At 41.6% G+C, this 20,661-nt stretch overlaps 1 protein-coding gene across 1 annotated transcript in view; it reads right to left on the minus strand.

The window, feature by feature from the left end:
- Nucleotides 1–20,661, minus strand: part of radil (Ras association and DIL domains) — a 140,558-nt gene that overhangs the window by 72,991 nt on the left and 46,906 nt on the right. Inside the window, exons 3-6 of the mRNA XM_078558608.1 lie at nucleotides 19,259–19,563; nucleotides 16,812–17,498; nucleotides 13,372–13,409; nucleotides 10,282–10,439 (exon numbers count right to left, since the gene is read on the minus strand). Of these exons, the coding sequence (XP_078414734.1) occupies nucleotides 10,282–10,439; nucleotides 13,372–13,409; nucleotides 16,812–17,498; nucleotides 19,259–19,563 (1,188 nt within the window). The remainder of the gene's footprint in view (nucleotides 1–10,281; nucleotides 10,440–13,371; nucleotides 13,410–16,811; nucleotides 17,499–19,258; nucleotides 19,564–20,661) is intronic.

A 20,661-nucleotide genomic window follows, 5' to 3' on the forward strand; every position in this document is an offset into this window, starting at 1 on the left:
CCAGTTGGCCACTGCAGCTCTGCAGTGCATCCTTCCCCCGTTGGTGGCTGGCACTCACACTACTATGCTTGGTGCGCCCTTTCCTCCGCCCCTGCACCTCCACCACTACTACCCCCCCACCCCCCACCCCCCCACCCCCACACTCCTACGCTGCCTTCATCACAGTTGGGAACACATTTGTACCAGCAGTTGCAAGGAGGCACAATGACGTGGAAGCCTGAGGGCAGCACATCCATATGTGACACGGGACCTTGAAGATTCCCTCACACCATGTCGTCACCCTGACTTCCACATGTCTTGGAGTTCGACCAGTGCGCCTGGGTGTAGCTCCTCCAGGTTGAACCCACCACAGTCATGTGTGTGTCACTGCACCATATGCTGCGGGTGCAGAACCCATCTCATCTCAACCCTCTCATGCTGACGAACATAGGCAATCTCTGATGGGCTTCCGAGCTAAGGACACATGCCGTCACTAACTCATTGCACTCAAGCCACTCAGACATGGGTCGTCCGCCAGCAGGGGAGAAGGTTTCTTGATGGGTGCAGTGAATGATGCCAAGATGCTACTCACCCTTCCTGTGCGCAGCAGGTCATTGAAGCGCTTGTGGAACTGGGCCCATAAGCGCCACACCACGTCGTGGGAGCTCACGACCTCCGCAACCTCCTCCCACGCACGCTTGGTTAAGTGGGATGGCCTCCTCCTCCCATCCTCGGGGACAAGCACATCCCGCCGTGCTGCCACCTCCTCAAAGAGGACAGCAAGGCACTCATCGGAGAACCTGGGCGCACACTGGCCACCCACCCTACCCTCCTGCATGGCTCTTTCTGATTTGCCTTGCCCCCAACCTCTGGCCACGTACAGCAGCTTGGTGCGGCTGCAGCTTGGTCTTTAAACAGGCCACCGGGTCGCCATTGAACCCAGCGGCGATTGCCATTCTGCCTGCGCCCGCCCACTTCCGCTGTCCCCGGGAGTCGCCAAGCACACTGGGCGGGCCTTAATTGGCCCGCCCGCGCAAAATGGCGGTGCGGTCCTGATCACCGGTGGCGATCAGGACTGCACCTGCACCCACACTCCCTGCCCGGTATGGGGAAAATTCACCCCATGGGCCAGGATTTTCTCATCGGCAAGCGGGGGGGCGGGGCCCGCTCACTGACGTGTAAAATGACACGCAGTGACATCGGGCGGAACTCCCAATGTCACTGCGCCCCATTTAAATTTTCAGGTAGGCGGGGGCTCAGCAGAATCAGCTGTGCGTCCACCGACCTGTCAATGACCAATTGAAGCCATTGACCTAGTCATTTAAGTAATTAATGAACCTTAATGTTGGCGGGCAGGCCAGGAGCCCTGGCGTGCATTAGAAAAAGCGGGATGAGGTTTCATGTAGGTTTTTAAAAATTTAATTAAATAGTTTTTAAAAGTTATGAACATGTCCCAACTCATGTGACATGAGGAGACAAGTCAGGGATTTTCTTTTCTATTTTTAATATTTTTTTACAGTAGAGCCGATCTCCCTGAGGCAGCACTTAGCCTCAGGGAGATGAGTGCGCTATTGCGTGCGCATGCGCGAAAGAGCGCACTCCCGGGTTTAGGGATTCCCCCCCACCCGCACAAGGAGCACACAGCGCTTCCGTGCAGATGTTACGCTGGGCGGGCCTTAATTGGCCCACCCACGTAAAATGGCGGCGTGCCCCCAATTGGGGGCACTGATTGGAGGCGCGGCTCCGTGCGCCCGCTCTTCAACTTCCCTCCCAACTGGGGGGGGGGGAATTCTGCCCATGGTTATGTTTCTTTGGCTAATGTGAGGGTTATTTATTGCTGCTCATCTTGGCAAACAAACAATTTCACGAACGGCAGGCTAGAAACCCCTTTAGAAAATTAATATGGTTACCTTCTTCTAATCAAGATGCTTTCAGTAAATCAGATTACCAGACATCAAAATGACCATCAACTAACCTTACTAAATATAAAACATAGATTAAATTCTTAATTTAAATAATACTTTGTGAAGAATGTAAGTGTCTTATGTTGATTATTGAAATGAGATTTACAAAACACTTTCAAGTTTTTTTTAATAATGTTTGTAACTTAAACACAGATGTGATCAGGCATCTTTGAAAAATGCTGAACAGGATCATACAGTTCACAAGTTAAAAACTAAAGTAACAAGCAAAATACTGCAGTTGCTGGAAATCTGAAACAAAAAACAGAAAATGCTGGAAATCAGAAACAAAAAACAGAAAATGCTGGAAAACCTCAGCAGGTCCAGCAGCATCTGTGGAGAGAGAAACAGAGTTAATGTTTCGAGCCTTTTTCTGTGTTGGTTAAGCAAAATCTATTAAAAATTAGTTTCCTTGAAGCCCTGTCTCATTTTTCATCTTGTGCATAAGCCTACTCATCTGCTTCTTTCTCAGCCTAGTATAGAAGAACCTATTTCCATTCACAAAACTGCCCATAAATGCCACTTACTGAGTAATCACCCTATGAGAACAGATAATGTGGGAGATATAAATCTCATAATGTTACATTAGCGAGATATTAAGATATTTTGGATAAATGGTAGGTGATTTGTGAACTTTATGACCCTATTACACGTTGGTATTCATTTGTAGCACTTGTTTCTCCACTTAGGTCTAGACCAGTACACCCTCTAAATTCTATCTCTTTACGGAACATTTTGTTTGAAATGAAATTTGAAAGAACTACCTGTCCATTCACAGACTAGTTAATTAACTGTGTGGTAAAATTGAGAACCCTAGCAGCCCTAAAGAATGTATATATTATGACTTAATATCGCATTCTTTGTTGCTTTATTCAGTTTGACAAAGCAAGTTTTTAGATTTTTGTCATTTTATCATGCTTTACTGAAAAGCACATCTTTAATATCATATTAAAATATGTAGTATTAAAATATGTAGTATTAAAATACTACAAGCTTTTATTTAACGCGCAATATAAATATGTAAAGTTTGCATGCATTGACCGTATCGGGTAGCTCTTGCTTCACATTTCTCCCAGTCACGCAATCTGCTTGTGTTAATAGGCTGCAATCTGCTGACTGTAATTATAACAGATCCACCCAGCAAAATATAAATACTGCTGTTCTGAGGAGAAACATTTTAGGCCGGGCGAAACTAATCTACAATTTCTCATCAGTAAACATTAATGGAAACAGTTACTGAACGGAACCATCGCCATCATTCTAGACAATTGTTCTGTTCTGCTGGATATTATCAAAATCTACTGAATTTTTACTGTACTCCCATTTTTAATTAAGCACACACAAAAGATGACTCAATAAGTAAATTATACTAATGGTAGAGATTGAATTTTATCTATAATACATTAACATTTTTATATCTGTATTCCTGCACCGTTTGTCACGTTTTTAGCACACAACTCAGGCTGAATTTTCAATCGGGGTAAGTTTGGGTGCAGGCGGGCCCGGAAAATCGTATGATCGGATGGTGTCACTGGATCCCACATTTCAAGGGCACAGTTAAATTTTCAAAGAGAATGCAAGAGGGGAAACTGTACGCCTCCAGTTAATTGTTTGTTGTACTAGCTGTAGCGTTAGGAGTATGGGGAGCAACAGATGGCAATTTTCAAATGTGCAGCAGACGAAACATGGAGGATTCGGGAAACATTTGCTATCGAGAACAGCCGCCTCTGTAAAGGCTTCAGAAAAATGTGGGGATGGCTGCTCAAACTACCTCTGGCCCTCTGCTCTCCCTCGACCATTTACAAAGGGAACGGCAAGTCCCATCACGCCTGCCATTTGCCTTTTAAATTATCCCTCCTTGCCCAGCTCCCGCCTCCTGCCCACGCCCAATGCCCCTAGCTGGGTGACAAACTCAATTTGGGGCAATTAAATACCGCTTTGAAAACTGCATCCCGTCAGTGCCGCTGACATGGTGTAGGGCCAGAACCCAGGGATGTTCCAGGCACCAGGTTCCCAATCCCGGGAATGAAAATTCACCTCATTGTGACAACTTTTTCCATGAAAAAAAATGTAAGTCCACATTTAAAATAGAAAACACCCATATAAGCTTGTCACTGAGAGTGTGCAATATGGCCACTGTGTTCTCACAATACATTGAAAATGCCTCTGAAGAGTTCTTTTTATCTCCAATTTATTCCCTCAGTAAGTGAAATTTCTAATGTCCGAGATAAAGGTTGAACTAAACTAAAAATATATAAATTCGGTAATTGATAATAACATTTAAATATATCCAATGAATTATTTTTGTGTCTCTTAACAGCTTAGAATCACAGAATAATAGGAGGGAAATATTAACCTAAAAAAAGGGTGGGTTTGGGTTGGGTGGTGGAGGGGGTTAACATCTGAGAAATTAGTTTCCTGACCCAAATCCACCTTTGACCTTCTAGATTTAACTGAAGCTGGAAGGTGGATAGAAAGCCAACCCACTCCAAGGAGGCTGTTTGTAACTTTAAATATGATAATAAGGCTGCAGGTCTCATTGTCATTTTACTTTTTTATTTTAATTGCTGTTAGCCAGGCTTCCTAAATTCCAGGAAACTCAGCAGATTCATCAAAGTGAGGACTTGTAGATTCAGGAGATACCTTTACATCTACTGCCCTGGATCCAGGTGCTGGCATAAGGAATTTCTGCAATTAGGCACCACATCATGGCTTTCCCCAGGAGTCCTCGAATTGTGGCCCTAGACACCTGGGGCAGAATTTTACCACGTTGGGGGGGGAATTGAGGAGCGGGCGCACGGGGGCGCGCCTCTGATTGGCGCCCCCTATTGGGGGAGTGCTGCCATTTTACGTGGGTGAACCAATTAAGGCCCGCCCAGCGTGACGTCCGCACGGAAGCGCTGTGCGCTCCCTGTGCAGGCGGGAGGGAGCATGCACGTGAAAGAGCGCACTCATCTCCCTGAGGCTAAGTGCTGCCTCAGGAAGATCAACTGTACACTTAAAAATCTGAAAAATAGAAAAAAAAACCCCTGACATGTCCCCTTATGTGACACTGTCACATGAGTTGGGACATGTCCATAACTTTTACATACACTTTAATTACATTTTTAAAAACCTACATGAAACCTCATCCCACCCGTGGATGAGGTTTCATGCTTTTTCTAATGCCCATCAGGGCTCCTGGCCTGCCTGCCAACCTTAAGGTTGGACGGGCAGGTCCATTAATTAGTTTAATGAGTCTGTCAATGGCCTCAATTGGCCATTGGCGGGTTGGCAGGTGCACAGCTGATTCTGCTGAGCCCCCGCCTACCTGAAAATTTAAATGGGGCGCGGTGATGTCAGGAGTTCCACCCGACGTCACCGCATGTCATTTTATGCGTCGGCGAGCGGGCCCCGCCCCCTGCTCACTGACCGGGAAATCCTGGCCCTGGTCTCTGATCTCTCACCACCATGAGATTGTTGATCATGCTCCCCCACACAAGCCTACATTCTCTCACTACCCCAACTCCCACAGCGGTCTTGATCACCCTCCATTGCTGACTCTGCTTCAGATCCCTGATTCCACACTCCACAGGCCTGCAATTTGCCCCCAAATCGAGGCCTCTAGCCTCCAACCCTCCCCCACTCCTGGATCCGCAGCCCAGCTGATCCACCCCCTTTCCCATAAATTAACCTTCCTCCTCCTCCCCTGTGACCCACCACCTCCTCTCCTCAACTTTCCTCTCCTCTCGCCAACTGACTCCCCACCTTCTCACCCCCCTGATTGAGACCCTCCTCCACCCCACCCTATCAATGCCCTTTTGCCTCATCTAATCAACCTCCCTCCTCCCCTGAAAACTCGTGTGTCTGAGAATCTTGGACTGCGGGTTCTCTGCGCTTTTCTGGCTGACCTGCTCTCTATGAGTCAGTTAAGTAAAGATTTCCCCCTTACAGCCCAGGAGGCCTTTCGGCCCATTGTGCCTGCAAACTTTTCCTTTTGAAGTATTTGTCCAATTTCATTTTGAAAGGATAATTGAATTTGCGTTCACCACACATTAAGGCAATGCATTCAAGGTCATAACGACTCACTGCATAAATTTCTTCCCCTCATTCTTTTGAGACTGTTTATTGGTCCTTCTGCCATTGGTAACACTTTATTCCTATTTGTTTTTTAATGAAGAGCTCAGCCTCTCCAAAAAGCCTGGGCTTGGAGTTCTTTTTTGCCCAGAGCTATGATGCCGTGGGCTGAATTTGAGTTTTCAGCTGAAACATGTACGTTGATCTAATTTCCAGGATGCATCAATGTCATTCATTCAGCTATACTAAAATCTTTTTTTATATAACTTTCATCAGTTTTTTGCCCGAAAGTATTCAAATTATTCCAAGAAACCCTAAAAGGCAAACTACAAGAGCTTTACTGAGGTAAAATTCATATTCTGTGTTATTTTAAAAATCAGGCTGTGTGTGTGACAGAGAAAAAAAATGAAAGTGTCCTTATTACAAATCTGGTGTAGTCTTTGTTTTGTGTTCTGAAGAGTGACATTGAGAGGATAGCAAGAGAGAGGAAAAAGACAGAAAATGAAAGAGTGGGAGAAACATAAAGAAGCAAGAAGAGTATCCAAGAGAGAAATAGCAACATGAAAATAACAGAGACAGGCAAGAAGAGGACATATTTTCTGTGCAAGACCATGGAAGATTGATTTATGTTAAAAACCCTTATCACCATGTGCACTTAAAGTTAACTCTTTCCACTGTAAATTCCTATGGCCATGTTTATAATGGAAACTATTAAACCTGTTACATACACCATTTACCAAATGGAAACACCACAAGGTCACCACTGGTGAAAAGCTGAAATTAAAGTATCACAAATTTATTTCAGCCGCTTCAGAAGGAGTGCTACAAATGCTTAAACACCCATGTGTAGCAGGGTTGCCAACGCTGATTGGACCATATTCCAGGAGGTTTCAACACAATGCCTCATGCCTCAAACCTTCCTGCCATTAGTCACTTGTCACACTAATCCTTGCAATAATTGTCAATAATGGTGGCTACAATACCCATAATGCTCTATGTTCCAGCAAGCACTCCATCGTTTGTTTTACCAGAGCCTAGTTGTTTGTTGCGAGTCTGGTCGAAGAAAAACTGGACCTGCACCTTACCTATGTCGGGCGGGCTGGGCGGGAGCAGGCATGGAGCGATTGCCACTCGTGATCAGCTGCGCGCCGCCATTTTACATTGGCAAGCCATTTAAGGCCTGCCCAGCATGATGCACGGCCAGTAGTGCTCAGTGCTACCTGTGCGGGTCGGGGGAGGAGGGAGAGTCGGGGCGCGCCAAAGAGCACAGCAATCTCCCTGAGGCATGAAACAGCCTCAGGGAAATTAAGTCGCGAATAAATCTTTTTAATAAAGGTGGAAAAAGTTATTAAACAAGTCCCATCATGTGACAGTGTCACATGAGCTGGGACATGTTTGTGAATTGTGCAAAATTTAATTAGTAATTTTATAAAACCTTCAGGAAACCTCATCCTGCCCCTGGCTGAGGTTTCCTGAAAAACGCGAAGGCCGCTTGGGCTCTTCGCCCGCCCTCCAACCTTGGATGGGCAGTGTTGCTAACAACTTTAATTGGTTTTTTAATGGCCTTAATAGGCCGTTGACAGTTTGGCAGGCGCGCAGCCACCTCTGGCGCGCGTCCGCTGAACGAAATATCTAAATGATGCACGATGACGTTGGAATGTGTCATTTTGCGCATCGATGTTTCGGGCCCATCCCCGCACGCCGACGGCAATATTCTGGCCCTGGAGAAGAAAAAGATTTTTCTCTTGGGCTTCATAGGGCTTTTCACTATATTTTCACACATAAAAAGGATCTATATTGAAGTTATGGCAACAGAATGGCATAAGCCCTGACAAATTTTTAAGTGTTGGTGTTCAATAGAAATCTGGGAAATACAATGCTAAAATTTTAAGAGTAGAGGTTGGTCTGAGGTATGAATGTTTTCTTTGTGATAATTGCTGTTCCTAAATGCAAATTCATGCTGCTAAAATCAGAAGCAAGGATGCACAGATGGCAAGCTCTAACTAATTTGTAATATTTAAAGTTACTTTATTTAAAAACTATCACAAGTAATTTCTTCACTTAAATAATTAGTATCCAATGTACCAAATGTTCATTTGTACTGACCCCATAGGCTGAGTCTTACTCAAATGATTTGTTAAAATTATATATTATTTTATTAAATCCTGGAATGTTAGCGTCGTTGGCAAAGCCAGCATTTATTGCCCACCCCTAATTGCCCTTGAGAAGGTGGCGGTGAGCTGTCTTATTGAACCACTGCAGTCCATGTGGTGTAGGTACACCCACCACCTGCTGTTAGGGACTTCCAGGATTTTGACCCAGTGACAGTGAAGGAACAGCAATATAGTTCCAAGTCAGGATGGTTTGTGACTTGGAGGAAAACTTGCAGGTGCCTGTGTTCCCAAATGTCTGATGCCCTTGACCTTCTAGGTGATAGTGGGCGCAGATTTCGAAGGTGCTGTCGAAGGAGCCTTGGCATGTTGCTGCAGTGTGGATGGTACACACTGAGTGGGGATTGTAGAGGGAGTGAATGTTTAAAGTGGTGGATGGGGTGCTGATCAAGCAGACTGCTTCGTCCTGGATGGCTTTGAGCTTCTTGAGTGTTTATGGAGCTCATCTCAGTAAGTGGAGATTACTCCATCACACTCCTGACTTGTGTCTTGGAGATGCTGAACAGACTTTGGGGAGTCAGCAAACAAGCTACTCCCCACGGAATTCCCAGCTTCTGACCTGCTCTTGTAGCCGTCGTATTTGTTTGGCTGGTCCAGTTAAGTTTCTGGTCAATACTGATCCCTAGAGTATTGATGGTGGGGGATTCAGCAATGGTAAAGCCATTGAATGTCAAGGGGAGATGGAAATATTTTCTCTTATTGGCGTTGATCATTGCCTGACACTTGTGTGGCGTGAATGCTGCATGTCAGGACTATCTGTGAACAGCAAGCTTCCCAGTGTTGAATGGAGGGAGTGAAGCAGAGTAAATTTAATTCCTTTTTATCCTATGTCTTGTTCAACTCTCGTCTTTGACCATGCATTTGGCCACCTGTCTTAATGTCTCCTTCTTTAGCTCAGTATCAATTGTTGGCTGATTGCACTCCTATGAAGCAACTCGAAGCATTTTACAATGGTAAACATGCTCAGAAATGAAAGTTGCTGTTATGTTATTGATACATGTTATTTTTTAGTATTGCAAAATATTGGAAATGCTAATGAGATCGAATGTGCAACAAAACTTTCTTCAAAACATTTGTGCTGATCCTTAGTTATTATAAGACACATTAAGTTACTGAGTGTATTGAATTATAGCAAAGTTGATTAAATGTGACTTTTTTTCAGAGCTTGATAACAAAAGTAGTAGGGACAAAGTGGAACCAAATTGCTGTCTGTCAGAATTCATAACATGTGCCAAGAACTACCTCATGGCCCCTCTTGGACTGCTGCTGTACCTTCGCAAAAGTCATGGAGGCCAGAGGAAATTCCTGGAGATCACCTGAACAATTAAGGAATTCATAAAAATTGCATTTGTAAGAAATATTACTGAAGAGTAGAGTGTTACCCCTGATATTTTTTGGGTGAGGTGGGGAGTGTATATATGAATTGTCTGGATAGGCCAGAAGTCTTTATCTGTCCATTACTGTATAAATGTAAACCAGTATAGAAATTTATATAATTAACATTAAACAGCATTTCTATGCATCACATTTCAAGTGTGTGATGCTTTCCATCAGATTTCCTTCGAAGCACTCTGCCCAGGAATGACTTATGCCCATGAGTAAAAGGAAATTCTACCCCTGATGTTTGGGAAACATGAACGCATGTGGAATTTGGTTGTTGCTTGTTGCCTTTCTCATTCTCTCTTTTAATGTAATTCTGTTCGTTTTACGTTACAACTGTATTAAGATGTCTGCCTGCTAACAGCTTGAAAATATTTATCCCAACCTGAAATAGAATGATGGATTTTATAAAAATCCAATCAAAGTCCCTTAGGAAGAATTTCCAAACCACCTGTTCTCAAAATAAAACATAGTTAGCATCAATCAACACATCATTTCAACCCATCAGTTGCAAACTATTTTTCTGCCACATCATTCATTCAAAAATATATTTGATCCATCCACAGAATATTGGACTCCGGCTATTGCACACTCCATTCACCATGAATTACAGTGTGTAAATGCTTGCTTTCAGCCTTAAACAAAACTCCACACTTAACTTTCATGTTGCATGCCCAAGCCACTATCAATGCCCCTTGCATTGACTTCCCAATCTGCTAACTGCATAACGTTACCTCGTGCATCCAGATCCTCAATGCCCTGAATATAGTCTGGGACCCTCTGCTGGATGAAGTAAAGCAGCTCAATGGAGTTGGACATCCAGAAGAAAATATGCTGGAGGTCTGGAACCAGGTCTGTAATACTGAGCAGAGGTAGAGATGCTGGATCTTGGCTGGAGTTAGTTGGGAAGAGATTGTAGAAGGTATAAAACGAAAATAATTAATGAGACATTTTGTTCATTACTTATGTAAAACAAATCAGGTAACAGCTAAAAGTGAAATGGACATCAAATACAGAAACTACTTGTAACAAAATAGTGGAGCTTTACCTGGGACTCTGACACTTGGTACTTTACAAAGAATAGTGCCTCAAGCAGATGTTTTTCGGAGTGAATGAATAAAAAATTATGCATTGCCTGAAAGGGTCGTGTAAGCAGATTCAACAAGAAGTTCAATATATACTTGAACATTTACAGGGCTATACGGTAAGAGAGTGGAAGTAGAACTAGTAGAATAGCTCTTTTAAAGTGTTGGAACAGTAGCAATGGGCTGAATGGCCTCCTTATATGCCATTTGATTCCTTGAAATAAGAGGAATAACCGAGCATGATCCATCATTAATAGGATACTTGTAATTTACTATATACCAAACTTACCCCTTTAATATTATAATCAGCAAAATTAACTTGATTAAGAAACAGTGTGTAGACTTCACAATTTAATAACTATAAAAGTTTTCACCATGCATGGAATTAATTGAAATCAGTAGGGACTCAAACTATTAATTCTAGAAATACTTCCAACTGCAAAGTGAGCTGGAAATTTTTTTGAAATGAAGAGCTATTTAGTACAGTTGCTAATCAGGACCAAAAGTGAGACATACCGGTTCTGACCCCAAAGATCTACAAATTTGGATAATAAAATATCTAATTGGTGCTTTTCTACTGTAGGTGGCAGAGTATATCTGCAATTTTGGTCTCAACTGGGAATATTCCCTCGAGTATTGAGGATTAAGGGACGATCTAATTGAGGAGTTACAGATGATTAAAGAAATTGATACTTTCTCTTTACTAACCCTATTTCCAGAAAAAGGAGGCACAACCTTAAAAATTAGAACTAGGACATTCAGGGGTGATGTTAGGAAGCATTTCTTTCTACAAAGGATAGTGTAAATCTAGAACTCTCCTACCAAAAATACTGTTGAGACTGGGGGTCAATCAAAAATTTCTAAACTGAGATTTATAGATTTTTGTTAGGCAAGAGTATTAAAGGATATGGAACCAAGGCTGATAAATAGATCAGTCACGATCCAATTGAATGGCAGAATAGACTTGAGGAGCTGAATGGCCTACTCCTGTTCCCATGTTATAATAGTCACTTATACTCCTGTCTGGGAGAAAGATAGAGAGCTCTATTTACACAGAGATAAAAACAAAAAGCTAAAAGCTACTGCGGATGCTGGAAATCCAAAACAAAAACAGAATTACCTGGAAAAACTCAGCAGGTCTGGCAGCATCGGTGGAGAAGAAATCAGTTAACGTTTCGAGTCTTCACGACCCTTCGGCAGAACTGAACTGAACTCTATTTACATGTGTGTTTACACACAGTAGGAGAATTTCCCTTCCAGCAGCTAAAATTTAAGCTTTGCTTTCCAATCACAATGCCAAAGACAATGCATTCATTTTAAATGGGTTCTCATCAATGTTAGTTTAGCAAACCTAAGCTTGATTTCAGTTTAGAAAGTGGAAACATCTTGCCTTCTCAACATTTAAACTAGAATGCTTTGAAAAATCAAATTTGGAACACCACCAGAGTGGATCAGGCCTCAACACACTGCAACAAATAATTTGATTAAATAATTCAAATCCTACCAAGTGAGGGTTAGGTTCGAATATTTTAGGAGGTTCATTAAATACTTAAGATTTCTTGATGATCCAAGGTTTCAGCTTTAGATTACCAAACCAACTGGGTAAAAAAACAAATCTTAGGCTAGCGTCAGATGATCGAAAGTGAAGCTTGTATATAAAAGTTCACCCTGACTCAGATCAAGCAGGAGCATCCCTAAACACCCAAAAGTGTCCATCCTCTAGTTTTTGCTTCTTTTTAAAATGTTAAATCATAGAAAAATTTCACTTCACACCAGAGTAAAATCAAAAGAACATAAGAAAATAGGAGGAGAAAGCTATTCAGCCCCTTGAGTCTACTCTGCTATTCAATAAGATCATGGCTGACCTACTACCTCAACTCCATCTTCCCACACTACCCCCATATCCATTAATTACCTTAATATCTAACAATCTGTCAGTCTCTGACTTGAATATACTCAACGATTGAGCACTCACAGGTCTCTGGAGTACAGAATTCCAAAGGTTCACAATCCTCTGATCGGGTCGAAATGGCCGATCCCTTATTCTGAGAAATAGAACTTTTAAGTATCAAACAAGACATTTTAAAGAGTTTTATTTACCTAGTATTGGTAATGGTTTGAAGCTGTATATTCTTGGAATCAGGGAAATAACTCTGGGGTAATAATAAATCCCTAGTGGCAGATTTAATCCATTCACTGAGTTATATTGAGTTGGACAAAATCTGCATATATGGAATATTTAAACAAGTAATAAAAATAAAATTCAATGAAAATAAAAAACACCATTGCCTAAAATGCATAGAGGAATTAAGAAAATTAATGTGGTCAATAAAGAAGTTAAAAAATATGGTAAATCTCGAGTTAAGAGCTGGTGATGGTAAACTCTTATTTATATATATCTGTACAGTTTTCAATTTTAGAAGTTCTCATTTACAAAATATTGGTATTCCCTGGGTTCCTCCATGGAATCTAGGACCATCACCATTTTGTATTGCAAACATCTGGACTAATCTTCATGGTGAGATAATATCAATCAAGTGTGCCCCCTGCCCATCTCATCACATTTTCTTTATATCACTGGAGTGAGAAGAATTAGTCTCTTCAGAGGTCAACCCTGGACTGCGGACTTACTACATTTTTTTTGACGTTGCTGACACAGTGAAGGGACTAAAGAATCTGCAGAACCAAAGTTAGTGAATTATTAGTGTTGTGTGTATATGACAAATTTAAATGACTTACTGTTCAGACTGTTTTTCTGCCAATTCTCTGGTCTTGCCCTGTGGAAAAAAATATACCCGCTCTAAACAGGAACATGACAATCTGAATGTAACACAACTTAGGTACTTACGCACTTATCATTTTTTGAGGTTTTGATTTCCTGAGATTTGGAATACTTGCAGCACTCATGACTATCTATGAAAACCCAAGCTTTAAGTTGAAAAAGTTACTTTTGTTAAAACAAAAACTTTAACTGGTAATTATAAATAACTTGCAAACAAAAAAGATGTCCATTGAAAGTCACTCACATTTTTGCTTGTTAAAAGAAATATGCAGAGATTTTCAGGTGGGGTAGGATTTTACAATGTCTAATTTTCATACAAATAGTTGGCTATGTGAGTCTGATTGGAAATTGACTGCATTCTCAGCAAAAACGGACTGTGACTAGAACCTAGACAATTCTAAAATGTGTATTTAGATTCTACTAAACAGCCATTAAGGGCTTGAAATCCGGCTCTGTGGCAGCTGGGTTTTCAGCACTATGGGTGTCATTTAATGTCCAAAATGGCGTTCTCGTTGCACACAATGCTGGTACGGTATGGGCCATGCTGGACTTCATAGAATTATAGAATGATTACAGCGCAGAAGGAGGTCATTCTGCCAGCCCTCTGAAGGAGCAATTCACCTATGCTGCTCCCCTGCCTTTTCCCCCAAAGCCCTGTAAATTTGGTGGGGGGTTGTGGCGGGGGGGGGGGGGTTTATTTAGTACATAATAGAAAATCAGATCTCAGATTTTTCATTGTAGTTTGGGCAGTCATTTCCTCTTGGGAAGAAATGTTATCTAATTAGTTACATTGGAATATGCAGTTTCATAATATCTGAGTTCAATCTTAACATGTTCCATTTTATTTAATTATCCATTAACAACTTAAGTAATGCTGTGTGTAGGTCATGATCATGTAAGAGGCAATGTTCTCCCTTCCAATGTGTTTTCACGTTGATTCTGTTTTTCACTATTTTTATTTGGACAAGTTTATGTCAAGATATACAAAAACCATTCACCATGCTAAGGTCTCTCCAAACTACTGAGAAATCCATACAAGTAGTTCTGCTCATCTGAGTGTGCACAGTCTTTCCTTGCACACACACCCAACTTGCCAGAGAGCTTAGGCAAAAATTAGTACCAGCCAAAGCTTAGAGCTCTGCCAAGTGTTGGAGTTTAATCAGCTAAAACTCTCCTGCAAGACTGTGAAGTTAATCAACACAGTGCTGTGGTAGGCTTTCCACTGCTTGTCCAGATACAATTACATTACCTATTAGGGCAATGGCGTGCAGGTTTATCTGAAGTCTGATGGGAAGAACCTCAATCTCCAGTGACGGGTCTACTGCTAATGCTCATTAATAATAAGTTAAGCTGGATGGTCAATCATTAACAGTGCTCTGATGACCTCCCTGCCTCAAATATTTGGTTTTTACTGTGGTGGCCATTAATATACCCATTCTATACTATCATCCAAAGTTAAAATTGCCCCCATAGATACTTTCACAAAGCGAGCTTATAGTCCATACCAGTTGCTATATCAATACAAACATAATTAGCACTGACTACTGGCTATGGACTGTGATTGGCCTGATCTGATGGACATCCCCCTCATATTGTGCATCCACATGAAGCAATCATCTCATTCAAAACTACATTCAACAAGTCACTGTGCATGTGCTTAAACTATGAGATTTTATTTATTTTTTATATCAAGTCTCTTCTACTGTTAGTTTGGGCTCTATCCTCCATTGTGCTACAGCCTTGAATTTGACCCCCAGAAATATCAATCTAACAGGTGAGCCCTTCTAGCACACCACAAATAACAGCTGACTTCTACATCAGTGTACATCATTAATTTACATTGCTAAATCAGATGGCGTGCCACTACAATGTAGTAATGAAGGAGTGCTGCATAGTCGGTACCTCCAACATTCTAGTGAGATGTTAAACCAAAGCCACGTTTACCTTTTCAAGTGAATGTAAAAGTTCCTATAGCTTTGTTTTAAAAGGAGCAGAGAAATCTCCAAGGCCAGTGATTAGTCCTTAGAACATCACCAAAGAAAATCTGATTAACTGGTGATTCATCTCATTTGCTGTTTGTGGAATCTTGCTGTTGGCTAATTCGCTGCCACATTTAGCTACATAATAATAATGACTACACTTCAAATTAATTGGCTGTGAAGTGTCTGAAACACACCAACAGAACATTAAAGAGCCAGATAGTTTTTATATATTGGCCAATTGGGGAGGGCACAGATTAAAAAGATGGGGTAAATTTTCCCCCCCGTTGGGCGGGGAAGTGCAGGAGCGGGTGGGTGTGCCTCCGATCGGTGCCCCTCATTGGGGGCACACCACCATTTTATGTGGGCGGGCCTTAATTGGCCAATTAAGGCCCGCCCAGCGTGACGTCCGCCAGGAAGCGCTATGCGCTCCCTGTGCGGGCGGGGGGGGGGGGGGTTCCCTCAGCCGGGAGTGCGCTCTTTTGCGCATGCGCACGAAAGAGTGCACTGATCTCCCTGAGGCTAAGTGCTGCCTCAGGGAGATCGGCTCTGAATTAAAATTTGCAATAAAAATGGAAAAATTTCCCTGACATGTCCCCTCATATGACACTGTCACATGAGTTGGGACATGTCCATAACTTCAACTGAAACATTTATTAAAAATTTAAATACACTCATGAAACTTTATCCCACCAGTGGATGAGGTTTCATGCTTTTTCTGAAGCCCGCCAGGGCTCCTGGCCTGCCCACCAACCTTAAGGTTGGACAGGTAGGTCCATTAATGATTTTAATTAGTTTCTCAATGGCCTCAATAGGCCATTGACAGGTCGGTGGGCACACAGCTGCCTCAGCTGCGCCCCCGCCAACCTGAAAATGGAAATGACGCGGGGTGAGGTCAGGAGTTCCACCTGAAGTCATCCCGCGTCATTTTACGCGTCGGCGAGCGGGCCCTGCCCCTGCTCACCAACCGGAAGATCTTGCCCAGAAACTTGAAACAAATAACCTGTGCAAAACTTTGTTGAATACAAATATTTTAACAAATGTGATCTATTCCTTTCAGCTCCTTTTAAAGATGAGTATGACTAGGGAGCAAAATCATAAAACCCCAAACAGCTACTAAGTGCTTTGACAACCAGAAACTCTGGAATTCCCTCCCTGAACCTCTCCACCTCTCTCCTCACTCTCCTTTTTTAAGATGCATCTTAAGACCTGCCTCTTTGACTAAGCTTTTGGCCATTAGTTCTAATATCTCATTTGAATCAATGCCAAATTTTGTCTGAATACACTCTATCGAAGTGCCTTGGGATGTTTAAGTGTGTTAATGGCTCTACATAAATGCAAGTTGTTAAGATTATGTTAAAGCATGTTATAAACCCAAATATAATTATAACTCCGATATTAGGTAACAGGGTACTAACCAGTGCTATAGCTTGCATCCTGTTCACAATCTTCAGAAGGAGCTTCATAAAATCACCTGACTTGAAGGTAGTAGCTGAGTGCTGGACACACAGACACAGCAGGCAAGCTGGAGTCAGTTTGTGGTCATCTCCACTGGGTTCGATCAGGGTCAAGATTTTATTGATCAGCACATCTTCAAATGCCCTTTCGTATTCTAGTTGCAGCTTCTTTTTCTGAATACTGTTATTTCTGTTTGCAGAAGCGTTGGGATTTTTGTGCTTGCTTGCCGAACCATTCTTGATAACTGAGCCACACATGTTACAAACGGGAACTTTCCGGCTACTCGTATGCTCAGGCAAGTGGTGCAAATGTCTCAGCATGGAAAAAGTGTGGTCTGGCAGCTTTTTGGCACCCGAAGGATCTTTGAAGAGAAAAAGATAATGCTGTCCAAACCCAACTAGGTCGCCGTGCCTGAGTTCTGCTGGCCCTTCCGTTGGTATGCAGTTTACTAAAATACAGGCATTTGGGGATGGCTCCAATATAGTCTGTTCCTCAACATAGCGACTGTATTTATTTGACCGTTTAATCCTTCTGATTTTACAGTGCAGAGAAAGGATGTCGGGTGCTGACAAACATATATTTGGCTTTGCCGAGGCCGTTTGTCCAACGATTACCTTCTCATAATCTAGACGGTACACCAAACAATCCTGTGAAAACAAAACCCAGAGGCTGCATGTTTCACATTCTCACTCACCAGTTCAAAAGCAGAGTTCTAACGTTACAGCCAAGACTACCAATGCAACTGCAGCAAATGTCTTTTAATGGGAACACCCCAAGGGCCAGAAAAATCTTCCATCTATCTTTCTAATCATTTTACCAAGCCAAATACCCACACGGCGAGCAAAGTCTTTTATCTAGTGTTCTAGCAAGTAAATGATTTTAAGTACATCCTGATTGGTATCAGCATGCCTCAAACTATAATTCAACATTTTTTTATGAAACAGAAACATTTTGCTCAAAGTAAAGAATGAAGTGTGAGGATTTTTAACAATAAACCCTTGCTATGCAGTAGGACGTAGATTAAACAAGCAGTTATTTAATGATCTCTATTCATTTTTTCACTCTCCCAATTAATGTCACTATGGAAATAGTGAGAACAGAAGGCTTTCCGATCACCTCAGAAACTCAAATGCCATCAACATACTTTAAATAAGCTTTTAGACTATGAGGGGGCTCCCTGCAACAATCATGCCAGTTTGGTCCTGCAAATCAGTCACTATACATTGTTAATCTCTATATGTATATAAAATTGTGTCTGCATATTTACATATTAAGACTAATAAGTGAGTTGGAACATTCCATCAAAATATATTGAAACCTCTGTCAGGATTTGTCCACGGGAAATCCAATTTTAAAAGTATCAACATTAACGTGTAGTACCAGTTATGTCTGTAGGTGATGGTTTCATTAGCACTTCCAGTGTTACATGCCTTTCATTATAATGATGCTCTGTTTTAGCAATGAGACTTGGCATCCAACCACACAGAATGGACACTGGGTTTGAGACTATGTTGTATCAGAGAAACGATTTTGCAATGTGTTCTTTCAAGCAAGTGTAACAACTAGGGAGGGATTCTTATTTTAATTTCATGTGAGGTGGTACTGACCTTAATTCCCAAAATGCAATTTATGTTCAAGAGTCTATATCTGGGTGAAACTGAAACCATTGTCATTTCCAAGCAAACATGACAATTCCATCGCCCCACTGATCCAGAAAATTAATATTGAGAAACCCCCGACCCCTGCAGCTTTCCACTCTATCAACCCCAAAAACGCTTGCTGCTAAAATATCAATCAACCTAGTGCATAGTAACCAAGCAGGCAAATGGGGGCCTTGGCCAGCATTCCCTTCCTTGGGCCACCTAATGGATTATCTAATCCGGGCCTTGGCGATCATGAATCATTATCCTATTTCCTTCCCCCATACCAGCCCAAGATAAGTACAAAGTCAGGCTGACTTAGGAAGCACTGTGAAGTAACACCTCACATAAAGTTTTGGCTGATCAATGAGACAGTCCGACTCCCGACCGTACCACCTTCAATGGGTACTACTTTGATAACCAATGGAAGGGCTAATCACCCCCAATCTTAGCAGTAAATCACAACCTAGTATTAATCCAATAAAACGTTGTCATCCCCGAGCTTCAGAATTCTAGTTGCTAACCAGTGAAATACCCAGGTTGCACGGTTAAATGTTTATCTATTACACGTAGATTTGCATTTTTTCTACTGATCTATGAAATGCATATGAATATTTGCTGTTTGCACTTGAAGGATCACCATTTGTGGAAAAGTCCAGTGCACCTCTAACTTTTCACTGGTTTTGCACTAGTAACAGTATTCTTCTAGCCCAGATTTTTAAAAGTCCTGAAGGAATATTGTACAGAAATGTGCTAGTTGCTCTTACATTCTGATGGTTATATCCCTGAAGAAGGAGAAGGTGAGGGACCTGGTGGATGCTACTTTCTTGTTTCACTTTATTGTTTGTGCCGCAAAGTCTGTCCTTTCTGCATCGATTGATCCTCCTTCCAGCCAGCCCAGGCAGTGTTGAATAAAGTCTATGTTGTTCCTCCCCCTGATTTTCAGTGACAGTAAGGCTTGTTTCACTGATGCTGCGTCGAAGAGGTGCTAATTTATATCTGTAGCCAGACATTGTTGAAATGTTACCTTTTGCCCGGTTTCTCTGCAGTTTCCGTGCTTGAGCATTTATATCTAAAACAGTTAAAAGAAAACAAATTCCCTTTTAATTGTACTCTATTCTATTCAATAATTATAGCACCATTTTATTTTTCCAGTAATATAAAAAATTGATGACTAAAATGTTAAAACATGGTTAATTTTTTAAAAATTTTCGTCTTCCTTGATACTTTCTGTTGGCATCAGTCTCTCTTTAATACTTTCCATAAGTGGCCATTATACATGTATGAGGCTTGCCAATGAGGTTTGACAAGCTATTTAAATGATTCAGGCATCATAGCCAAACCCAATCATGTACTCACCAACATCCACGCATAAGTCACTTCAGCAGGGATTGGGGATGGTAATTGATTATCCACTCCAAAATCAAGGAGAATTGAGAACAATTGTAGCACAGCTGTTGTTTACCTCCACCCCTTTCAACTAAGATCAACTAACAAGACTACAAGTTGGCATCAAATCTTGTCTGTAAGACAGATGCTCTTTATAAATGCGCTAAACCATTGTAAAATCACCCATAATTCAGTTTACTTCGAGGATATGAGTAATATTTTCACAGGGTAACTGATTTTTAAAAGTTTTTCCACTTAATCTCCCATATAGTAACTGCTTTTATTGTACATTAATAAATAAATTACTTATTTGGCTTGAAACCATAATTATCTAAAAATATTTGTTTGTAGGTACCATGACAGAAAACCATTTCCTCACCTGCATTAACGCAGTAACTGCAGTAAGGTAAGGCAGGGATTGGCAGGGAGTGGAGGGGGGTGCGCTTGGAGGAAACAGTGAGGAAGGGGATGTGAGTGGAGAGGAGGTATATATATATAGTCATTGTTGTCATTAAAGATGAGTTGTAGATGTTATCACTGGTGCTTTTTTTCCAGTTTCAGCAGTGATCATTGCACCACTGCACAAATATGTTTTAAACAATCAATACATTTTAGGAAAAGTGTATTTTATGAGAAATGTTAGTGTTATATAACAAGCTTTTTCTTTCATATAAACAGCTCTGCTCCTCTCTTAATACATTGAGGTTTCCCACAATGCTGCAAGACTCTCGTCATGTATTTTAATAGCATGCAGGGTGGTACAATTACTGGATTTTTTTTA

Source organism: Cetorhinus maximus, chromosome 15 (assembly GCF_964194155.1).
Source record: "Cetorhinus maximus chromosome 15, sCetMax3.hap1.1, whole genome shotgun sequence".
Taxonomy (NCBI): domain Eukaryota; kingdom Metazoa; phylum Chordata; class Chondrichthyes; order Lamniformes; family Cetorhinidae; genus Cetorhinus; species Cetorhinus maximus.